Below are 23,811 nucleotides of genomic sequence, written 5' to 3' on the forward strand. Positions count from 1 at the left end.
CCCATTCTCCACCCAGACCCCGCCCCCATAATAGTACTAATTGCACCTTTCACGTCCCGTGTCTCATCTGGAAGCCTTCCCTCTGACGTTGCAACGTCAGAGAGAAGGCTTCCAGTTCCGGCGCAGGATGCCCGTAGGAAGAGGGAGCTGTCTCGAAGATAACGCCGCATCGATCGCACTGTGGACCGGCGGTTGAAGAACACTGTTTTGGGCCTGATGCACATGCTGGCCCTGTGGACCGGCACCCGTCTATGGACCGGTGGTTGAAGAACACTGTGTTAAAGCTCCACGCCCATTATTCCTATTCAGCCTAATAATAAAATATGCTATTTGGTACTTCTCTAGAATTAGTGTTATGCTGATGATATTTTGCTAGTTGCCAAAATTGATCCTTCTCACATTGATTTAAAATCTATTAGTGAAGGACTTCTAACAATATTAAATGGCTTAACAATCATAAATTAGTGCTTAATGTGGACAAATGTACATCTTGCTGGATAATGGGTCATTCTCTTCAACCAAGGATAGATATAAATATCCTGGAACAAGAGGATTCCACTAGTATCAACTTTTAAATATTTGGGAGTCATTATTGACTACCAATTAAATTTTGAAAGTCAAGTTTTCAGCTTAGTTAAATCATGTTTTTAACAAGAACATAAGAATGCCTCTGCTGGGTCAGACCTGAGGTCCATCATGCCCAGCAATCCGCTCACGTGGCGGCCCAACAGGTCCAGGACCTGTGCAGTAATCCTCTATTTATACCCTTCTATCCCCTTTTCCAGCAGGAAATTGTCCAATCCTTTCTTAAACCCCAGTACCGTACTCTGTCCTATTACTTCCTCTGGAAGCGCATTCCAGGTGTCCACCACACGTTGGGTAAAGAAGAACTTCCTAGCATTCGTTTTGAATCTGTCCCCTTTCAACTTTTCCGAATGCCCTCTTGTTCTTTTATTTTTCAAAAATTTGAAGAATCTGTCCCTCTCTACTCTCTCTATGCCCTTCATGATCTTAAAAGTCTCTCTCATATCCCCTCTTAAGTCTCCTCTTCTCCAGGGAAAAGAGACCCAGTTTCTCCAATCTCTCAGCGTATGAGAGGTTTTCCATCCCTTTTATCAGGCGTGTCGCTCTCCTCTGAACCCTCTCAAGTAACGCCATATCCTTCTTAAGGTACGGCAACCAGTATTGGACGCAGTATTCCAGATGCGGGCGCACCATCGCCCGATACAACGGCAGGATAACTTCTTTCGTCCTAGTTGTAATACCCTTCTTGATTATACCTAGCATTCTATTTGCTTTCTTAGCAGCCGCTGCGCACTGTGCCGTCGGCTTCATTGTCATGTCCACCATTACCCCCAAGTCCCTTTCTTGGGTACTCTCATTCAATAACATCCCTCCCATCGTATAGTTGTACATCGGGTTTCTGCTTCCCACATGCAATACTTTACATTTCTCAACGTTGAACTTCATCTGCCATCTCGCCGCCCATTCCCCTAGCTTGTTCAAGTCCCTTTGCAATTCTTCGCATTCCTCTTTAGTCCCAGCTCCACTAAATAGTTTTGTATCGTCCGCAAATTTTATTATCTCACACTTCGTCCCTGTTTCTAGATCATTTATGAATATATTAAATAGCAGCGGCCCGAGCACCGAGCCCTGCAGAACACCACTCGTGACCCTCATCCAGTCCGAGTAGTGGCCCTTCTCTCCTACCCTCTGTTTCCCACCCGCCAACCAGTTTCTGATCCATCTATGTACGTCTCCGTCCACCCCATAGTTCTTCAGTTTCCGGAGTAGACGCTCGTGAGGCACCTTGTCAAAGGCTTTTTGGAAATCAAGGTATATGATGTCTATGGGGTCTCCTCTGTCCATCCGTTTGTTAATTCCTTCGAAGAAGTGCAATAAGTTAGTTAGGCATGATCTCCCCCTGCAGAAACCATGTTGGCTTGTTATCAGAAGTCCGTTTCTTTCCAAATGTTCATCGATGTTTTCTAAATTTCCCTCTTGTCATCTTAATTGAGATAATTGACTATAGAGAGAAGTGCCTGGAGGGCAGGGGGAAAAGATGACTAAACTGAGGCAAAATAATTTAAGATCCTCTGACCGATTTAATATCTACATTTTAATGATCTAAGGCTGTTGCAGCTAAAGAAAGACCAAAGAATATTAGATTCTTAGACTGTTTATCTTTTCTTTGACACCAATCTCCTAGCAAAGCAATGCTCGCTTACCCTTTGAGGCTTCCTCTGCTCTCAGCACTTCATCAGTACCCAGAGGCACAGTAACATTTTTTTGTTTGCAACTTCATTTTATGTTTAAATACTTTTATTAAGGCAAAGCAAACATAAAATGCAGCTGCAAACAATATGTTACTGTGCCTCTGGGTTGGGATTAGCAGTATCATCACGATTGTGTATTTTTAAACCTCTGCCTGTTTTAAGGCTTCTTAATTATAGCTAAACAGTTTTGCAGTTCCATTCCATCTAAATCACTAAAGTCAGTGATTGTTTCTAAACCAGTTTTGACTGCTTTAGCGATTATCACATTTGTCGACCTGATGCACAAAATAGCTCGCCATGTGTTTTCCCCCTCAGTCGCCCATTTTCCGATCCAGCCATGCAAATTAACTATTTAATATTAAAACCCCATGCAAACTACCCAAATGATTGAGGCACTAACACCGCTTAGTGGTGCGCAAAAAAAGTGATTGGTCAAGACCAGTCGCTTACTTTTCTTACCGGCACTTTTTTTAATGGGCACAAGATGCTGTGCATATGTTTACACATGCACAATATCTGACCCATTCAAGGAAAAAAGCACCCTCCCTACCGATGACAGCCCTCCCCGATGAACTGGCAATGGGGACCGAACCCCCTTCCCCCCATGTCCACTACCACCCCCCCACCCCCGTGTCCACTACCTCCTGCATGAGAAAAAGTCAGCAGGAGCAATGCCCACTTCTCCTGGCTTGCCAACCCCCACCCTCCCCGGCATGAGTAAAAATCAGCAGGGGGGATGCCCACTCCCTCCTGCCATGTGATGCTTCTCCAAAACTCCCCCCACCCCCAGTACCTTTGTGTGAAAAGAGCAAGAGGGAGGCTCAGTCCATCCAGCTCTGAGATCTGCCAATCCAAAATGGCGGCCTTCCCCTCCTCGGTGCATCATGTGATGTGTGGGAGCAGCAGCAGCGCTCTTCATGGGCTACTTTGCAGCCTTTCCCACCGGGGCCTTCCCTCTGCCACGTCACGGATGACTTGGGATGGGGAGAGAGGAAGGGAGAAATGATTGGCAAATCAGGCAGCACTAGTGTCAGTGATGGAGTCGGGAAGTGTCGGGGTGGCTTCGGGGGGTCTATCTTAACTAGGGCTTATTTTGGGGGTAGGGCTTATATATTAGGAGCATCTTTAAAAATCATGCTAGGGCTTATTTTCAAGGAAAAACGGTAGTAAAAGTCAGCTATGCATAATTTTGAATGAATGTTTTTGAGGTCGCCTTGTTCTTGATGTTTATATAATTGAAAGGTATTTCTGTGCCCCTTTTTCTTTTATTGACGATTAATGCTATTTTGGAGTTGCTATGCATACTTTGATATGAACTTTATAACCACAACATGTGCAAGTAGGAAACTCCCCCTGTGACTTTCCCATTGAAAATGAGCTTTCAGGCCCATGGGTACAAACTAGTCACAAACTTTCATGCTAGTTATAAGGCAGCAGTCTCCAACTCAAAGCCTTTGCAGAGCCACAGTTTGGATTTGTAGGTACTTGGAGGGCCTCAGAAAAAAAAGCTAATGGCTTATCAAAGAAATGACAATTTTGCATGAGGTAAAACTCTTTATAGTTTATAAATCTTTCCTTTTGGCTAAGTCTTAATAATAATATTGTCATTTATAGCTAAAGAGACAGATGATCAAGAAACTGTTTTATTTTACTTTTGTGATTATGATAAACATACCGAGGGCCTCAAAATAGGACCTGGCGGGCCACACGTTATAAAGTGTTCTTGTTACCACTTATGTGGAATCATTGATGGCCTCTGAAATAGAATGGAACATTTACATTATTTATGAAGGAAATGTATCCACATGCTAGACTAGTTGTGGGTATCTGGAGCTACTTGAATGATTAACTAACTAACAGTTGACATTTTTTTCCAAATGCTTAGTCTTGGCTGGGCAGCTATTATTTATTAAACAGCATACCATTCACTCACTGGAAAAGAACACAACACACTCCCCCCCCCAAAAAAAAAAAAAAAAAAAATCCTTTTGTTTACTTTTGATTGAGCTCATAAAAATTACTTCTGAAGGGAAAAATTGTATACATTAAAAGGATGATACCATGTGTTGGGTTGTTTTTGTTTTTTTTTTTTTGCAATGGTGCATAAACTTGTTCAAGAAGGTAACCTTACACTTACAGGTGAAGCCCAAGTCTCTTATCCGGTGTCCTGTTACAATGTTCGCGTCTCATGTTTTGTGGTAAGTCACAAGTACTGGAGAAAATCAGCCAATCGGGATGGTTCATGCTAATGCTCCAAAACTGTCGTCTAGGATACACACCTTTTTTTTTTTTTTTTTTTTGTTGCCTTGACTGAACACGTTTAGGTGCTTCTAGTTGAACAGGTTTGAAACATGGTGGTTTAATGTCAAGTGAGTTTTACGGATCTCCCGGATTATGAGTAAATTTCAGTGCAGGCTTCCTTTTGCTGCAGGGGCAACGATCAGTTGGTTGGAGCCCAAGATACCTCTGTCGCAGCACCTTAACAATGGAACCGAGTCCACCTTCGCAGCACAGCAGAGCAGAGATGTGGCTGTCGGCAAGGAGCCCTCCCTTACGGAGAACTGCCAGTTAGTAATGGTAAGGTACTTTAGAAAACAGCTCTTGGTTACTTTTGTTTGTACTGTTTTATTTTATGTTGGGTGGCGGGATTGGGGTATAATAGTGCTGTGTTTATTCTGTATGCTCTATTGAGTGGATGTAATATTCCTGAATGGTGTCCTTGTGGTGATTATATTGTTTTATTTTCATTATAAAATTCTAATAAAAATTGAATAATAAAAATTTTTTTAAAAAACAGCTCTTGGGTTCAGTTTCCAGGGCAAAACAACGCAGACGTTTCATTGTACTAAGTGCATATATTAAGGTACAGCATTCCTGGTAACGGACTTGATTGATAAGACACCAAAAAAGGGGTTGAATTAGTTTAAACTTGATTAAAGAAATGGCTAACAGTAGGATCTGCTTGTGTTAGGTCAGGGGTAGGGAACTCCGGTCCTCGAGAGCCGTATTCCAGTCGGGTTTTCAGGATTTCCCCCAATGAATATGCATTGAAAGCAGTGCATGAAAATAGACCTCATGCAGATTCATTGGGGAAATTCTGAAAACCCGACTGGAATACGGCTCTCGAGGACCGGAGTTCCCTACCCCTGTGCTAGGTAATCACATTATTTATTTATTTATGTATTCAATTTTCTATACTGTTCTCCCAGGAGAGCTCAGAACGGTTTATATGACTTTATTCAGGTTAAACATTTTTCCCTTTCTGTCCCGGAGGGCTCACAAGCTTATCTAATGTACCTGGGGCAATGGGGGGGATTAAGTGACTTGCCCAGGGTCACAAGGAGCAGCGTGGGTTTGAACCCACAACCTCAGGGAGCTGAGAGGTTGTGGGTTCAAACCTCAGGGAGCTGAGGCTGGAGTTTTAACCACTGCGCCACACTCTCCAAATAATCCTGCAGCGATTACTTGGTGCAATAATGGATTACCTTAATGTGGAAAAGCAAAAATAAAATTATAAGAAATGTTCTTTCAACTGTGTAAATAGCACACAGTTTTTACATTGTAACTTTAATAAGTGTTTATTGGACATTATTTACCTTGGTTGTGTTTATAAATTTAAGAGGCTGTTGAAAGATGCTTCTCTGTCTAAAGTTAATGCTTTTTATATTTTTCAGTAGAGGTTTTGGGGCACTTGCATTCCATGCAAAATGTCCCCCTCAGCCCAAATCTTGTGTAAGATCCATGTATCTTGCCTATGACTTGTCTCTGCATTTAAAAGGACTGCTTTAGTCATGGGAGTTGCTAAACAAAGTTATATCTGTTTAAAGGTGAGGCAGGATGCAGCTTCAAGTTATTCAGGTGCGACATACATCTGCTAAATGGATTTTAATACAAATGGATGAACAGCAGATATAACTTTAAATAGATAAGACATCTGTTGAAAGTTTTCTGTGTGGATTTTCATTAACACATTTGGATCATTAACACTGCACAAAATCTGTATAATTTTATTGAATTTTTTTTTTGTTTATTTATAGCCCGCTTACAAACTATACAGATCACAAGATAAAACAAACACAATAATAAAAAAAATTAAGCAAAAATAAAAACACTACAGGCAGTCCCCGAGTTAAGAACGAGTTACGTTTTTAAAGCTGTTCTTAAGTTGGATTTGTATGTAACTCAGAACTTGTAGATTTTAAGATTCTCGCTGCTTCCCTCTGCTCCCAGCTGACAAAAGGGCCAACTGTCCCTACCAGTAATTCTTCTAAGGTACAGCAAGCACAACCACACACTGTTCTTAATGTGGCCACGCATCATTTCTGAATCTGCTGCAGGAGAAGTGTAGGAGTCTATGTCACTGGAAATACTGCTCAGTGAAATCAATAGCAACATTCCAGAGCTCGTATTGTGATGTCATAATGGCTCTTTCCACCAATGCCTTAGAGCCAATCTCAGCAGTGATGTCACAATGGGCTGATTATTCCTATACAGGCAGTTCCTGGGTTAAGAACAAGTTACGTTTTTAAAGCTGTTAAGTCGGATTTGTAGATTTTAAGATTCTTGCCGCGTATCTCTGCTCCCAGCTGACAAAAGGGCCAACTGTCCCAGTGTTCCCTTTAAGGTACATCATAAACAACCTCGCACTGCTCTTAATGTGGCCATGCATCATTCCTGAATCTGCTGCAGGAGAAGTGTAGGAGTCTATGTCACTGGAAATACTGCTCAGTGAAATCAAATGAAGACACGACCACGTTCTTAAATACGAGTCGTACTTAAGTCGGGTGTCTGTAACTCAGGGACTACCTGTACACACAGAGAGAGCAAAGAGTGTTGCTCAAATAATCTTAAAACTCCTACTGCCTCATTACATCATTAAGAAAGCTTTTAAAAGAAAATATGTTTTAAATTTCTTTTTAAACTGCTTTAAGGAATGACAGTAGCATACATGCTCAGGTAGAGCATTCCACAGTTTGGCTCCCATGACCGAGAGGCAACTACAGAGGGTTACTGCATGCTGCAGATTCGGCATAGCTATTCTTCTTTCCTCATTTCCTCTTATCTGTTTAAAGTTATGCAGTCTGTGAACTTCTGAAAATTGACCTCATTATTCCTGCAGATGTGACAAGTGGTCCCCTTTTTTAGTTTTTATAATAGTCACAACCAGACAGAATACAAACTGCAGCAAAAATACAAAAATGTGCAAACCTGGCCTTTGAATTTTTGGGTTACATGTTCTTTATTCATCTCACCATAATGCCCATTTAGAGGTTCAAATCATCCACCAGCATGGTGCTTTCTAGTACATGAGTAGCAGGGTGAGCCTTGCTGATCTGTTTTGCATAACTAATACCATCAGACCCACCCAAAAATCGAAATTATCCTTCCCCTCATTAAAAGGCATCTCCCTCCCAGGTAAACTGGGGACTTCCCTCCACTTCAGATTCACCGAGCTCTGGAACAACTTTACCTCCCCTCTTCGGAACCTGAGTGCTCTCCAACTCTTCCGTAAACATCTGAAAACCTGGCTTTTCTCAAGAATCTAACACCCCCTACTCATCTGCCATCCTAGTCCTCTAACATTCTTCTTTCCTCTGATCTCATCTAGCCCTTCCTTGTAGTTCCTTCTCATTACAATTCCTGTAAACCGTGCCGAGCTCCACAACCATGGAGATGGTGCGGTATACAAACCTAAGGTTTAGTTTAGTTTAGTTTAACTGTAGCACACTTGACCTTATATATGTATGGTGGCAGCTGAAACTAAATAACCCTTAACTCTGCTATGGAAATTGTCCTTTTACCTAACTCTCACATTTTTTTTCTGGCTGTGCATTGATGCAGATGGAATTCAACACCTTTTTTTAAATGTTAAACATAATGATAAATATTGCAGTACGCCTCCGTTACGCCTTCATGCTCTCAAAAAGAAATGAAGCTAAGTAGCTCCTACTAATGACTACTTTGAAATTTTAAAGAACATTAGTATAAATGAACTTCAGTATCACTTAATGTACAAAGTCTAGTTTTGAGCAGAACATATTTAAACAAAATAAATAAACGCTCCATGTAGAATTGATGGAGCTTACTTGCCTAGATATTTGTGTGTCTCTGAACATAATGTAGACTTATATAAAAAAAAATTTGTTTGGACATAAAAGTTTTTGGAGTAGGGGAACCCAGATATAGTGCTCTCATAAAACCTTTATTCCGTCAGAAAGTAGGCTAATAAATATATATGGCATTTATTGTCTCACCAGATCAGTCCAGATAATTGAATTTATGCTTCTCTACAAGCAGTTGGAGACAAGACAATTGGTTTACAGACTTTCTTTTTATTAGATTCTTGATATATCTCCCTTTCTGTTGTACATACAGATACTTTCCTCATGTAAGGTCCATGCACTATTTCTCTGTCTTCAGCAGATGGTTGACAAGCAATCTCATCTAGATGAGGACATGGTCTAGAAGGTTTTATCTTGGTGAGCTCAGCCAGAGGATCCCCAAGGGTAACAGAATATTTGGTTCTCACTCTCCTTTGAAGTAATCTGAGATGAGCATGTAAAACCACTGGACTGGTTTGAGTCTCATATCCTTTGGTCCCAAGTATTTTCCTGAACTAGTGAACCTTAAAATCCATTTGGTCAGTCTCCTCTTCCCCCCTTACGTTCCTGATAATCTCTATCCCTTTCTCCTGCTCTCTGAAAGCATAAAGTTCACTTAAAAAAAATCACTAAGAAAGCAAAAGCTGCATCAGGACAGCAAACAGGAAGACCTGAGCAGGGTGTTCTTTAGCCACTTGGGATGATGTCAGGGCAGGCTGAGCACAACAAATGCTGATTGGCCTGTGGGCTCTGCTATGGGAGGGATTTGCTGCGATTGCATAGGAGAGAGAAGATCTAGGCAGAGGCAACTGCGGGAAGCCTTGGCCATGATTGGAGGGACTCCTTGGCAGTAGATGTAGCGGCAATCTTAGGATCCAGCAACTTGGCAGGGGAAGAGAGAGATATCATTGGCAAGAATGACTATCATTTTGGGATCATGGCTCTATCAAGGTCCAAGCAGTCGGTTTTTCAAGCTCCTCTCAACAATCCCATGGGAGAAGACTGCTTCTTGAGAACTAACAGATCAGGGGACAGTCCTCCGTACTCAGGAGGGATGGAGATTGAAGGATTCTGAATTTGTTCTACTTATTCATTAAACATATTACATACGCAGCTCCTGTGACTAAGGGGAATTTACCTCTTAGAGTAAGCTTACATCAGGTGTTTGTAAACAGTTGGATTGGGAGCTGAAAAATAACTGTGAAGGTGAGGGGCTCATGGCCTCCACCTTGTTCAGGGTTTTGTTTAGGGAGATTCCTTGAGTGGATAGTGAGTGATTTTGCAGAGGAGGAGTATCTCCCAAAAGGAAAAGACTCCTTGGTAATGCAGTAGAGGAGGCAAAATCCTCCATGAATTTTCTTCTGGAAGTAATTAGAAAGCTTGTTAAGGTTTTCCCTGCCATAGTGTGATCAAGGAAATGAAAATCATAGAATGAGAGGATCCTGATTCTAGACTGAAGGTGGCAAAACTATGAACATGGTTCATGCCATTCTCACTAAAGCAGGGGTGTCAAAGTCCCTCCTAGAGGGCTGCAATCCAGTCGGGTTTTCATGATTTCTCCAATGAATATGCATGAGATCTACTAGCATACAATGAAAGTAATGCATGCAAATAGATCTCATGCATATTCATTGGGGAAATCCTGAAAACCCTACTGGATTGCAGCCCTTGAGGAGGGACTTTGACACCCCTGCACTAAAGAAAAGAAAACTTTAGGCTACCTAACGTGGGATGCACTAGTATAAGCAGTGATGCACAAAACTATCATTCCTATGGAAGTAAGCATGACCTTCAAATATCCTCTAGATCAGGGCTGCCCAAGTCCGGTCCTCGAGATCTACTGGCAGACCAGATTTTCAGGATATCCACAATTAATATGCATGAGAAAGATTTGTCTGCACTGAAAAAATTCTGAACCAAATTTTTTTCCTTGGTTTTTCCTCCTCTACAGGGGGGGTGCACCTTATGGCCAGGTGCGTCTTGTAGAACGAAAAATACAGTACGTAATATAAATGTGCATGAGTTGAGTCTCTTTCATTTGAAAGGAAACTCTGCAATGAGAGGGCATAGGGTGAAGTTGAGAGGTGACAGGCTCCGGAGTAATCTGAGGAAATACTTTTTTACAGAAAGGGTGGTAGATGCATGAAACAGTCTCCCAGAAGAGGTGGTGGAAACAGAGACTGTGTCTGAATTCAAGAGGGCCTGGGATAGGCATATGGGATCTCTCAGAGAGAGAAAGAGATAATGGATGGGCAGACTAGATGGGCCATTTGGCCTTTATCTGCCGTCAAGTTTCTATGTTTCTATAAAGCCATAAAAAGCAACATGAATCACAATTAATATGTCTTTTTATTGAGGTTATACAAAGATGACCAGAAAAGATTTAGATGCGAGTAGTTTTTGAGATTTGTAAGTCACTTTCATGAATCAGCCCCCAGAGGTAATCTCCCATCATATTATCCCACAACATGCCCCTTCCTCTACACATCTCCTACCCACAGCCGCAGTAAGCCTTACCATCTGAATTGCCTTGCGATTAATTTTTGTTTTTTTTTTTTACTGCAGCGGCAAGTGTGGCGCACTTATGGTATTGTTTGCTGTGAGGCAGTACCCTACCATGCCTTAGTAAAAGGGCCCCTAAGTTTACTCAGCTTGGAATCAATCTGGAATGTTGTGCAAAAAAAAAAAAATTGCGGCTGTACTCACTTGAGGAAAGAAGAGAACGGGGAGATATGATTGAAACATATAAGTACATCACGGGACACATCGAGTCGGAAGATGATATCTTCTGGCTCATGGGACCCTCGACCACCAGAGGGCATCCGCTGAAAATCAGGGGAGGGAAGTTTCATGGCGACTCCAGGAAGTACTTCTTCACCGAAAGAGTAGTGGATCATTGGAACAGACTTCCACTCCAGGTGATAAAGGCCAGCAGCGTGACGGATTTTAAGAGAAAATGGGATACTCACGTGGGATCTTTAAGGGAGTAAATTCAGGGGAGGGGATACTTGGAATGGGCAGACTTGGTGGGCTATAGCCCTTTTCTGCTGCTTTTTTCTATGTTTCTAAATTTCAAAATATCAATGTCCTGGTCAAAAAAGCAAAGTTTGAGGGGACAAAAAAATAAATGTTGTTATATAGTGATTTCATAAAAATCTGACTTGTCCTATTTGGGGAGATTCATTGAGAAATTTATTATCAGCTGGTTGAATAATTAGAAGAAACGAGCATTCATCTAGTATAATTGAGTTTTAGAAAAGGGTGCAGGGTGCAGGATAGTAGACTGTATTTAGTCTTGCTGCTGAGGAAGATCTGAATGGCTACAAACACAGAACAAAATGCCTTATTGCTATTCCTGGAACAGTTGGCAGCTTCTGATACAGTAGATTGCAGGCTTCTTTTGTTCTGATTGACAGACATGCCGATTCAGAGTTTTAGCTTTGACTTGGAAAAGATCTTTCTTATTAAAAGAAGTTTGGAAGGGGGAAGCAAGCAGATTGTATAGTTGCAGGGTGTGCTCTCCACCCACAGGCTGTTCAGCTAGCAGTATTTTTTAAAATATGTTTTGGGCCCTGTTCTTCAAGTGGCAGAAATACTTACTGTACTTTTGTATTTGTACAGATGTTACATGGCTGGTGGTGCCAGCTATGATTCCATTCAGGACATTGCAGGATCAGATTTGGACATTTATGTTTGGGAGCCATGATGGAAGGGTTAGAGCAGCCTGGACAGAAGCAATTTTTTGTAGACTCAGTGTTCTGAATGGCCCTCTATTCTCTGTTTTTTTAAACTCATTCCAGATATTCACATTTTTTTTCATGCATGTCGAATGTGGTGACTGTTTTTTGCAGAGTTATTGTGACTGCAGATAGATGGAATGCCTTACTGGCCCTGCTGCAACAAGAGAGCCACTTAGTTTCCAGAAGAAATTAAAGATTTTTTTCTTTACACAGGCATTTTAATTGTGTGACACCCTATTTAGGGTAGAACTAATATCTGTAATGTTTATTTTTAAGAAATGGATTTTTAGGTTTTGTTTTTTTGTTTTATGTATATTTTATTTTTATCTGTTGGGAGCAAGGGATTGGACCTATATATATAAATAAATAAAGGGATACACAAACATAAGAGCATAAGAATTGCCATACTGAGACAGACTGAAGGTCCATCAAGTCCAGTATCGTGTTTCCAATAGCGGCCAACCCAGATCCCAAATGTGTCCTGAGCTGCTCTGCTTCTTTATTATTTTCAGTTATTTTTCCATCTGATGTTGTGAAATTCTTCATGGCTTCGATGCTTAGAGCTGCTTGGGCATACTCTGTCAGGAACGGACGCATGAGAGGACTGCTGCTCCCAGGCCAGTCCCATAGAATACCTGCGGAACCAGCCTGCTTTGGGTCCCATCAGGAGTTCAGAGTTCGTCCCCCTGGGAGCGACTTAACATAAGAACATAAGATGGACCAGTGGTCCATCGTGCCCAGCAGTCCGCTCCCACGGCGGCCCTTAGGTCAAAGACCAGTGCCCTGAGTCTAACCCTACCTGCGTACGTTCTGGTTCAGTAGGAACTTGTCTAACTTTGTCTTGAATCCCTGGAGGGTGTTTTCCCCTATAACAGCCTACGGAAGAGCGTTCCAGTTATCTAGCACTCTGCTGATTTTATTGGAGGCTTGAACGCAGAATGAAATTTTTTATATAATTCTTCCTAATATTCCCTTTGTTGGAAAACCTAAAAATGAGGATGTATTTTCTTAACAAATATTTTTCCCAAAATCACATCACATAATCTGTCTTTTCCCTATCTCTGAGTGGGATTTGTTTGCCCTCTTTTTAAGTGACTGTTTCACAAATCACAGCTTCTGTGGTTAAGCGATGCAGGATTCATGAATAATGACATACTTCAAAGGAAAGTGCATGATTACACTTCAAGGAATCCAGTACTGAGTTTTTGTGTAGGAATATTTAGCAATCTGACCTGTTTTATGTTCCCCAGGAGGTGTTTCTGAATTCTAGGGTCTGATATAATGGGACTTTGGTGTTTTGAGTCCTTGGAGTTATTGCCATTTTAGTACGGATTTGCTATCTGTAGCGGATCAATGACAATATGTTCTCTCATTTGGGAAGAAGGGGATGAGATGAAATCACTAACTGGTTTGCAGCTACTGGTTCAAAAATGAATGCTAGAGCTTACACTCAAATCCCGTCTTTTGCTTCATGCCACTTTCCAATCCTTTTAGCTACATCCTTTCTGTCTTAGGTACAGTGTCCCTCTCCCAGATCTTCCACTATTTCCCTGCTCTATGTAGGTCTCATTTTTGCTATCCCTTACCACCTTCCATCAAGAAGCAGACCAAACCCCAGAAGTTGATCCAAACACCTTTAATTAACAACAGTTGCAGGGAGGGGTAAAACACAGAGCCCGACTTAGCTAAGTTTCACTCTAATTGGGCTGCTTCAGAGGCTATAAAACCAAACTGGAATCGAGAAAAATATGCACCAGGTGTGGTCCAAATTCTTTCTCTCCTTCATAGTGCACTCCTTCATAGTACCACACGGGATCAGTCTCGCAGTGTGAGCCACAAGATCTATAGCCACATTAGACTCACTAGGCAGTATGCCTGCCTTTGTTTTGCATGAAGATTGGGTTTTTTAAAATACTTAAACTTGGGGTTCACCAATAAAAGCTTGTGTCGTAGTACACTTGTCTACTACAAGAAACTTTCTTAAATGGGATTGTTATATACTGTCAAACCTGTGTGCAGTGGTATTATATCAATTTCTTGTTATATTTATGAAGTTGCTCAGTCTTAAGAGGTGGAAGGATAGTCAAATCTCTTCGTTAGCTTAAGATTATATTCAGGCTCAGCAGATGCAGCAGGGAACTTGTTAATCAGGGTGATGTTTTTGCTTTATCCTAAGATTAACCAGTCCAGCTGATTTGTGGGAACATTTATATAAGCTCCTTTACTTGCTAGTGATACTCTTAAGAAGCTTGAAGAACTTTAAGGCTATTAAATCAGTTCTTGATCCTATTTTAAATTGAAGCTCTAGGGAGAACAAGTTAAACAGTTCACCAGGACAGTGATTCAAGTCACAAGCTTGGCAAATCATTGACGAGGCCATTTATGGTTGCCTAAAATGGCAGCTTTCACATTAAGGCCTTGATGCTATAAGTGGCATGTTAGGATGGCGTTCTAAGATTCAGAGCAGTATATTTGTTATCACGATACCTTACTATACATTTACATGGGAAGCGCAAAAAGAAAATACCACCCAACTGCGCAACTCCTGATTTCAACAAAAGAAATTGACGTCTACGATTCTGAGTTTCTTTACTAACATCTGGGAATACTTGAATTTTCAAGCCCAGGAACTCCTTATTTTTATTTTTAAAAAACATTTTTAATATCCACTCTTTATCTGAGGGTCCAGAGAAGAGCGACGAAAATGATAAAAGGCATGGAAATCCTTTCATACGCAGACAGGTTAGAAAGGCTGGGGCTCTTCTCCCTGGAAAAGCGGAGACTCAGAGGACACATGATAGTGACTTTCAAGATCATGAGAGGTATCGAGAAGGTAGACAGAGATAGATTCTTCAAACTAATGGGGACCACAAGTACAAGGGGGCACTCGGAGAAGCTGAAAGGGGACAGGTTTAGAACCAATGCTAGGAAGTTCTTTTTCACTCAGAGGGTGATGGACACCTGGAACGCACTGCCGGAGGTTGTGATAGGACAGAGTACACTACAGGGTTTTAAAGAAGGATTGGATAAATTCCTGAAAGATAGGGGGATTGAGGGATACAGATAGAGGTAGAGATGGGATATAGAGAGAGTTTAGATAGAGACCAAGGGGGATTTAAGGGTTCAGACAATGATCACCGTACAGGTCATGGGACTGATGGGCCGCCGCGGGAGCGGACTGCTGGGCGTGATGGACCTCTGGTCTGACCCAGCAGAGGCAACTTCTTATGTTCTTATTCCAATGCATCCACTAAAAAACTTTTACTCCTGATGCAGTAAACTAATGGCATGCAGAGTAGAATTGTGTTAAAATGTATGTACTGATAGAAAAAACTGTGCACAGTGCAGTCACAAATAAATGTTTCCCTTCCCATTAGTGCATATGTGGGGTCTGTCTTACACACTGACAGGAAGGGAAACATAAAAAAACAGACTTAAACCTCCCCCCTGTCTCCTACCTCTGCTATGCAAAGATTTCCTAGTGACCCAGTGGGCCACTAGTACCCCTGCCCTCTAGGACTATCTGATCCAAAGCATCCCAAGTCATGGCAGTACTAGGGTTCAGGCACCACCCCATTTTCTAAGATTGCTATGGTGAGGTAAGGATGCTGCTGGATAACTTCTCGGATTGGGTATTATTTGTTTTGGGGAAGGGGGGGAGTTCTATCAGCTTTCTAGGCCAGGGGTGCTATGAATTAAATAGCCTTAAGGAAAGGGGAAGAATTGAGGGCGTCTAAAGGGGTTGTCAAGAGACTTGGACAACTTCCAAAACAGTTTTGCTCTTGTTTTGAATCTTTATATTGGCCCCCAAGAGTAAAAACCTGAACTAGATTTTTACCTAGGGAGCAGTTTCAGACTCTGAATTTTGCATGCCTCCTGCTCTACCAATTAGTCTAGTGGTTTTGCCACCAATTTTTCCTGTTAATTTTACCATGCTAAAAATTCTTACTGTATCAGAAGTAAGATTAGGAAAATTTTGAATAACTGCTAGGCTAAAGAATCGGTGCAGCTTACTGCATTGGGGCTTAAGTATTTGGCTGCTTGGCTGTTAATTTAAAAGGAAAGTAGTTTGCTGATGGACCTTTTTGAAAGATACACTCCTTAGCTGCCCAAGGACAGTGACAGCAGACTGTAGAAAGGAAAACAAGCCAATATGCATCTTATCCTGCTTGTGTGCATGTAATGCATACCTCTCTGCATCATTTAAATCCTCAGCAAGACTACCTGATGCCAGGTCAGGTAGATGAGGCTCTTAACATGACTGCCTAGGAATCTTTTAATAAATCATTGTTATGTAGATTTCCTCTTTACCAAGTATTTAATCAAATGGGGAACAGTATACCCTTAAAATACTCCTCACAAATGACCGGTACTAGAGGTTGAGAAATGGAATTGATAGGTAGGACAAAACAATACCTTAACTGGCCAAGGGCTGAACAAGTTAAGTGTTTAAATGGGGAACAAATATGGAGAGGTGCAAAAGTTGTGGCCAGCATACCATCTCCTCTCATTGGTTGTGGGTGGGGTGGGATGGGATGGGGGCACCAATGGGTGAGTTTCACAGGGTGCAACTCTAGTTCAGTATGGCCTGAGGAAAACAGGCTGTTTTCAAACTGCAAAACACAAAGAATGGGAAGAACAAGCCACAACAGTTGAAGAAAGATAGTGACAAGAAGCTTTATAAAATCTACTTTGTTATAACCCAGATAAAGTGCTCTTGCTAACAACCACTTCTTATACAGCTGTTTAACAGTTTGCTTTCCAGCAGAGTTTAATGATAGTCGCAGATTGATTGTCACTGATCTCCTTTTGCTCTAGCAGGAGCGGGAAGAAATAAACCCAGAGGACGAAGTGGAAGATGTGTGTGATGACAAAGAGGATGACCTGGGAGCTGTGGAGGAACAGAGAAGTGTAATCCTGCATCTCTTATCACAGCTGAAGCTGGGCATGGATTTAACAAGAGTATGTGGCCTATAATATTCCCTGTTGCAAATCACATTGAGGGGTAGAGATGTTTGGGGCCTTTTTAAGTCTTTTGTGTGCCTTTCTCCACCCCCCCCAACAAATGATTCCTTTTGCCCTGCTTAATTGAAATGACCCTCTTTACCTTAGAACAGGGATTCTCAACATTTTTTTCAGTCAAGATACACCTGACAGATGATGCTTGCTTATGTGACACACGGCATTTAAGATACTCGCAGATCTTTGGTCTGAAACAGTATAGCGATTCTTATGAGTTAAATATAAACATATTCTGCATGCACAAAAACCCTAACTCCCCCCCCACCTCCTTAACAGGTGTGGATCAGAACTAAGATTTCTCTATGAAAGTCACCATGCAGCGTATTAGACAGGAGATCCTAAGCTTGTTTTTTCTTGTGTTTTTTACCCAATCTGGTTCTTTAATACATCACGTGCCATCAGTAGGGACCCCCTGAGGAAGGGGGTCCGGTCCATCTGTATATTAGGACCAGTTTTTTGGATATGTTTATTTATGCTGCGTGGTATATGTTTTTTTTTTTGGGGGGGGGGTTTAATCTTTTTGTTTATTCAGCTTTATTTTACATCAAAAGAAATTCTTTGATAAAGAAACATAATAATATCTAATAGGAAATAAAATTAAGTATTACTTATATATTACCATGATAACAGACCACAACTAAGGAGAGAGAATCAAGCACAAATCAGGGATAGCTGATTATAACATAAAACAAAAAATATACATAAAATAAATACAGAGCACACCGATTGTATACTAACTATACGGTCTGGTTGGTGACTTCAGTGGACATCTGAGGGGATACGGAAGCTGCGTTATATATGTTTTTAAAAATTTTTGTATAATAAATTCCTGCACCCTGCATATTGTCCTGCAGTTTTGTTTTGTTTTTGTATACACTATACATTATATACACTATACAATGTATACACTGGCTACCTATGCAAGCACGAATTCAATTCAAATTCTACTGTCTATTATTCAAAGCATCAAACGGCTCCGCCCCCCCCCCCCCTTATCTAAACAACTGCCTAAACCAGATCCTCACCTCAAGTCAAAGAAGAACTCCAAACCCTTTTGCCTTCCCTCCACTCATGGGCACTCAGCGCAAAAAGATGTTTGATAACCTTCTGGCGACGCAAGCAGCAAAACTTAACCACTCCATCTCCAACCTGTTGACGGCAACGGGTGACTTCAAAACTTTTCGAAAAGAAATCAAAACCCTACTTTTCAAAAAATTTATCCAGATACCTTAACCCAACCCTTCCCCCTCCTCCTAGATAAATTCTCCCCCAAAACCTCCACTTAAATAATCTCTTCCTCCCCAAAACACCAACCAAGTATTCAGATCCCTGAAATGTAACGTAATCTTATTTGTACTCTAACTGTAATCTATTTGTTATATCACACAGTAACGTACAGTCAATTTAATATCCAATTTGCAAGTTCTTCCGGAATTAATCCAGGTACCTTTCCTCCCTTGTAACCAAAAAAAACAAAACTGTTGTAACTTCACTGGAAATGTCCAGTTAGCCCTTTTGTAATCTGCCTTGAACTGCAAGGTATAGACGGAATAGAAGTCCCTAATGTAATGTAATGTATATATGCACACACATAACACAATTTTGTCCCTTTTACATATTCTTTGGGTTATGTTTTCCCTAGGTTGGTGAATTGTTTTGATTCTTTAAAGCAGTGGTTCCCAACCCTGTCCTGGAGGACCACCAGGCCAGGCAGGTTTTCAGGATAGCCCTAATGAATATGCATGAGAGAGATTTGCATCTAATGGAGATTTCAGGCATGCAAATCTGCCCCATGCATATTCATTAGGGCTATCCTGAAAACCTGATTGGCCTGGTGGTCCTCCAGGACAGGGTTAGGAACCACTGCTTTAAAGCATTGATTAAAAGGGAACAATGTGCACTTAAATGTGCAAAAATGTAAAAATTATGGCTTATCCTAGCAGAGATTCTAGCCCGGTGTCTCGCAAACTTTGCGAAGCCGCAGTGCACTAAACTTGGTGGCTGCAGTTCGAGGGCATCCAGAAGTGTGCGGATGTTGACGCCATACATCAAGCGCATACATGATGTCATCACATCAACGTCCACGCTTGTGTGAAGGCCCTCCAGATGGGGCCCTGAGATGCCAGTGGGGGGGGGGGGCGCTGGAAAGGAAAAGGTGTGGAGAGGAGGAGAGGTACTGGCGCCTCTCCTCCTCCTCGGCATCTGTGTGCCGCAGCACACTGTTTGCAATACACTGTTCTAGCCCTATGGATTAAAACCAAAACATCATATTAGTCCTAAAATTGGGACATTATAAATGTTGAACAAAACTGGAGAGGGGAAGACAGAACCCTGTGGGATTGAACTCCGTCATAGTACAGATATACTGTAGATTTTGCATCATTATAACAGAGCAGAGATTTCCTATCTGTAATACATTCCCTTAAACCAATTCAGACCCTGAAATTCTAAAAACAGAAGCATCCTGGAATGTAAGTTTAAGACTTCTGTTACTGATTTTCTGGATGGACTTGAGCAAATTTGATTTGCCTTGGCTCTTGAATTTGAAAATCATAGCTTTGATATTCTCATTGGAAGAGTCTTTTGATTGTTTGTTTGAGAATAACCCCCGACTACAAGATGTTCAGAAAAGAAATAGACTATACTCTTCAAGAAATTCCTGAAAGTCTTAACACTACAAGTACCTTCCTTCCTCCCATCTTCTTCCTGACCCCCCAAATCAACCTGATCTACTCTTTACTTGCACTGGAAATGACCAGAGATCTTCTTTTGTAACCCACCTTCTATAACTCTTTTGTAATCCGCCTTGAACCGCAAGATAATGGTGGAATAGAAGTCTCTAATGTAATGTAATAAGCTTTGTTTAATGGCACCAGATAAATCTGTATTTAAAAGTAATACTATGAAAATACAGTATAACTGGAGATCAAGATTTTGTGTTATAATGAACAGGGATTTTTGTTTTTGTGCACAGGTGGTCCTTCCCACCTTCATTTTGGAGAAGCGCTCGTTGTTGGAGATGTATGCAGACTTTATGTCCCATCCAGATCTCTTTCTTGCGATTACTAATGGCACTACGCCTGAAGAACGAATGATCCGTTTTGTTGAGTATTATCTCACATCATTTCATGAAGGTCGGAAAGGAGCCATTGCTAAGAAACCATACAACCCAATCATTGGGGAGACGTTTCATTGCTCTTGGAGGGTACCTAAGAAGCAAGTGCAGTCTCCTAAAACTTGTAACTCTTCATCCCAGTCATCATCATCATCATCCCAACAAACGACCCCTTCTGAGGAGATGGAGAGGCAGGCAGAGTCAGACTTCTATACTGTCCGATTTGTGGCAGAGCAGGTGTCTCATCATCCTCCAGTATCAGGGTTTTATGCTGAGTGTTTGGAGAGGAATATGTGTGTAAATGCCCATGTTTGGACAAAAAGCAAATTCTTGGGCATGTCAATAGGAGTTACAATGGTTGGAGAAGGTAAGTGGAAACCCCTTTGTCATGCTTGGCAAATTAAAAATATTTGTTTGTTTGGGGTTTTTTTTTAACTTGAATAATGAAAAAAGAAATGACACGTATTACCTAAATCTAGTTTTTTTGTGTGGTTTTTTAGTTGCCTTGTATTGTTTTCTTGTCTTGTTTTATTCTTTCTGAATTTTGATGACATATGTCCATAACAGAAGCACTAAAATGTAGCCTTGCACATGGACCTGATTACTCTGTGATGTTGTGCCTATACCATAAGGCAATGTATCGCAAACTGTACACTGCGGTACACTAGTGTGCCCCAGTGAGATTGCTGGTGAGGAGAAGAGGCACTGGCACGGCTGCTTATTGTAGGTAGTCAGATGGCACCGATGACTCTCCTCCTCACCGGCATCTCATCTCATGTCATCTCTCCTCCCCTCCCCACCTTCTCACCAGCATCGCATCTCTCCTCCCCTTTCCACCTCTTCCTCCTGGCATCTCTCTTCCCATCCCCTCCTCCTGGATCCCCCACCGGCGAAGTGACAGGTTCAAGGTTGTGGCAGGAGGACCTCCATGCAGACGTCAACATCATCGTGTCGACATCTGTGCACTTCCTGGAGCACTGGGCCAAAATGTTTGTGGGATACTGCCTAGGGGATCAATACATTAATGGTCATTTTACAATGATGCCATTAAAAATGGGAGGGATTTTCAAAAGGAGTTTTCAAGATTAAACAGGAATCTTTGGGAAAGCCCTCTTTGAAAATTGTCCAAATGGGCGCGGTTAGAGTAGGCTTTGTAAAGAATATGCAGAAATTCCATTCTGAAATCTCTACTTTGCATTGACTGCCCTTAATAAATTAAGTTGTAGGCCCATGAGTACTTTCCAAAATTGGTCTTCCCCTATGAAGAGCAAAAGCTGAAATTTTGAAGCTATATAAGTTGTAAACTGAATTTCTTCTAACCAATTCAGTAAACTCTTTTTGTTTTAAACTGAGCCAGCTGTATTAATATACTTCTTCTATAACACACAAAATAGAGGAATAAATGCCTAGTACCTCTTTGCTTAAGTTAGGTGAGCTCCTGTAGGTCAAGCCTTCCCAAATCTGGTCTGGGGTCTTAAGAGTGAGTCAAGATTTTAGGATATCCACAGTGAATGTGTGCAAGATAAATTTGCATATTCTAGGTTTCCTGTGCATGCAGATTTGGTATTGTGAAAACCCTACTGACTGTAGAGTCCCTAGGACAGGTTTGAAAAGTCTTGCATAAGTAAATATGACGGGATACACAGACTTCAACTTGAGAATTTCATCAAATACCTACAGTACTAGTGATGGCTCGGGCTTTACCAGTGTGAGGTGCCTGAGTGGTGCCATCCCATTCCTATGTTCTGTGTCACCCCTATGCATGCCAGGCTTCTTTTTCTATTTTATTGATTTTTAAAAAAAAAAATTTGCTCCCCTTCCTAATTTTAGATTTCTTCTTTCCACTCCCACCTGTCTCTAGCATCTTTTTCTTCTTTTCCTTTTTCTGTTGCATGTTTGGCTGCTTCCCCAGATTCTCCAGTAGCTGCTCACACCCTTCTGCAGCAGGGGAAGGCTCTGGGCTACAGTAGTGGTGGCATCTTCTTTCCAGCAGATTGCTATTGCCCTAAATACGGAAAGAGTGGCTTCTTTATGGCACCCTGGTGCTGCCCTCGTCCACTGTAACAGACCTTAGCTATTTTGAAAAATATTCCAAGTGCAAATGTACTACGGTTTATTGGCATTTGATATACTATTCTATCTAAAAATAGGTTAGGCAGTTATGGCTATGTTTAGCAAGCTCATAAGCAATATAATTGAGGCCTGCATAAATTGGAGATTTTTTTTTTCAAAAAATTAAACAAGGTCTTTTATTGATGAAAAATCTAAATTATAAATCAATAATCATAGCTATAAAAATACCGCCCAGGAAAGCAAGGGAAAAAGTATACTCTACCAAGTCAAGTCACAGAATAAAACACAACCTCACTTTTTTAGGGTTTTCAAGCAAGCAACAAAAAAACCCTTTGCCCTCCCCTTCCCAAATGTATTTATTCATATGGCAAACACAATTCATACAAGATGAAAGGACACAAACAGCAGAATATTAGCAGTACAAGCATATGAAGAGCCTAAAGAAGCAAGAGGGCCCCACAATTTTTCCCACCTCCCAAGAGCTTTCAACTGCACAGACAAATGTGAGATTTTCATTGTTGGGTATTAAACAAAACACTTAATCACATTCCCTTATTGAGGGTTTGAAAATGGGGTTTTGGTATGCAGGAAATTTATAAGGCTTTTCTGTGATTGGAATGGAATATTGGGTTTAGCTCACTCTTTTCAGTTGTAGCTCAAAGCGAGTTACGTTCATTCACAGTAGGATTTTCCTGTCCCTGGAGGCCTCACAATCTAAATTTTTATCTGAGGCAGTGGTGGGGAGGGTTAAGTGATTGGCCCATATCACATGAGCCACAGTGAGATCTGTACTAAGTCCTAGATTCACTAAAGATAGTGACTCAATTGCTGTTGGACGATTCTCTGGCCGATTTTCAAACGGCGATTGATTCACTATCAAGTTTGCATGCAAATGAATTGCACGGAGGTGCAAATTATTTGTATGCAAACTCACCGACTTAATCACTCAGTGAGCGATTGAGTCGGTGCAAAGCCCTGACAGTAGTGACAGGTTTTTCCTCCAGTGAGAGGCTATTAAGCACTTTGCTGCAGAAAAGCTCAACCTGAGTAATCTGGTTTGCCAGGCAAATGTTCATAACATTATGAAGTCCCAAGAGGCAAGTCCATTGGATTAAAAAGAATTGGAGTATTCAGCCACCGTGTCAAGCAGGTGGTTACTGCCTGCCAGAACAATTGAAATACTGCACATGACCACCATATATGAAGAAAGCAATTCGACCTTTCTGCTGCTTTCGATGTTGTCCACCACGATATTCTAATTTACCAACTCTCCGAGATAGGCATCACCTCTACAGTCCTTGAATGGTTCTCAAAATTCCTTCGTTCCTGATCCTACATTGTCAACATGAATGGCACCTCATCCTCCCCCTGGAAACCAATATCTCCTATCCTTTTCAACATCTATATGTCCTCTCTAAAACTCCTCCATCTATCCCCCCTTGAAATAATTTACACATATGCTGATGACATCCTTGTCCTCCTCG

At 41.3% G+C, this 23,811-nt stretch overlaps 1 protein-coding gene across 2 annotated transcripts in view; it reads left to right on the forward strand.

Moving 5' to 3' along the window:
- OSBPL11 (oxysterol binding protein like 11) overlaps positions 1 to 23,811 on the forward strand; it is a 126,321-nt gene that overhangs the window by 73,439 nt on the left and 29,071 nt on the right. Inside the window, exons 7-9 of one of the 2 annotated variants that reach the window (XM_033946191.1) lie at positions 4,708 to 4,853; positions 16,936 to 17,079; positions 20,114 to 20,621. In XM_033946191.1, the coding sequence (XP_033802082.1) occupies positions 4,708 to 4,853; positions 16,936 to 17,079; positions 20,114 to 20,621 (798 nt within the window). The remainder of the gene's footprint in view (positions 1 to 4,707; positions 4,854 to 16,935; positions 17,080 to 20,113; positions 20,622 to 23,811) is intronic. The other variant, XM_033946192.1, reaches the window with a different exon arrangement.

The sequence above is a fragment of the Geotrypetes seraphini genome, chromosome 5 (assembly GCF_902459505.1).
Source record: "Geotrypetes seraphini chromosome 5, aGeoSer1.1, whole genome shotgun sequence".
Taxonomy (NCBI): Eukaryota; Metazoa; Chordata; class Amphibia; order Gymnophiona; family Dermophiidae; genus Geotrypetes; species Geotrypetes seraphini.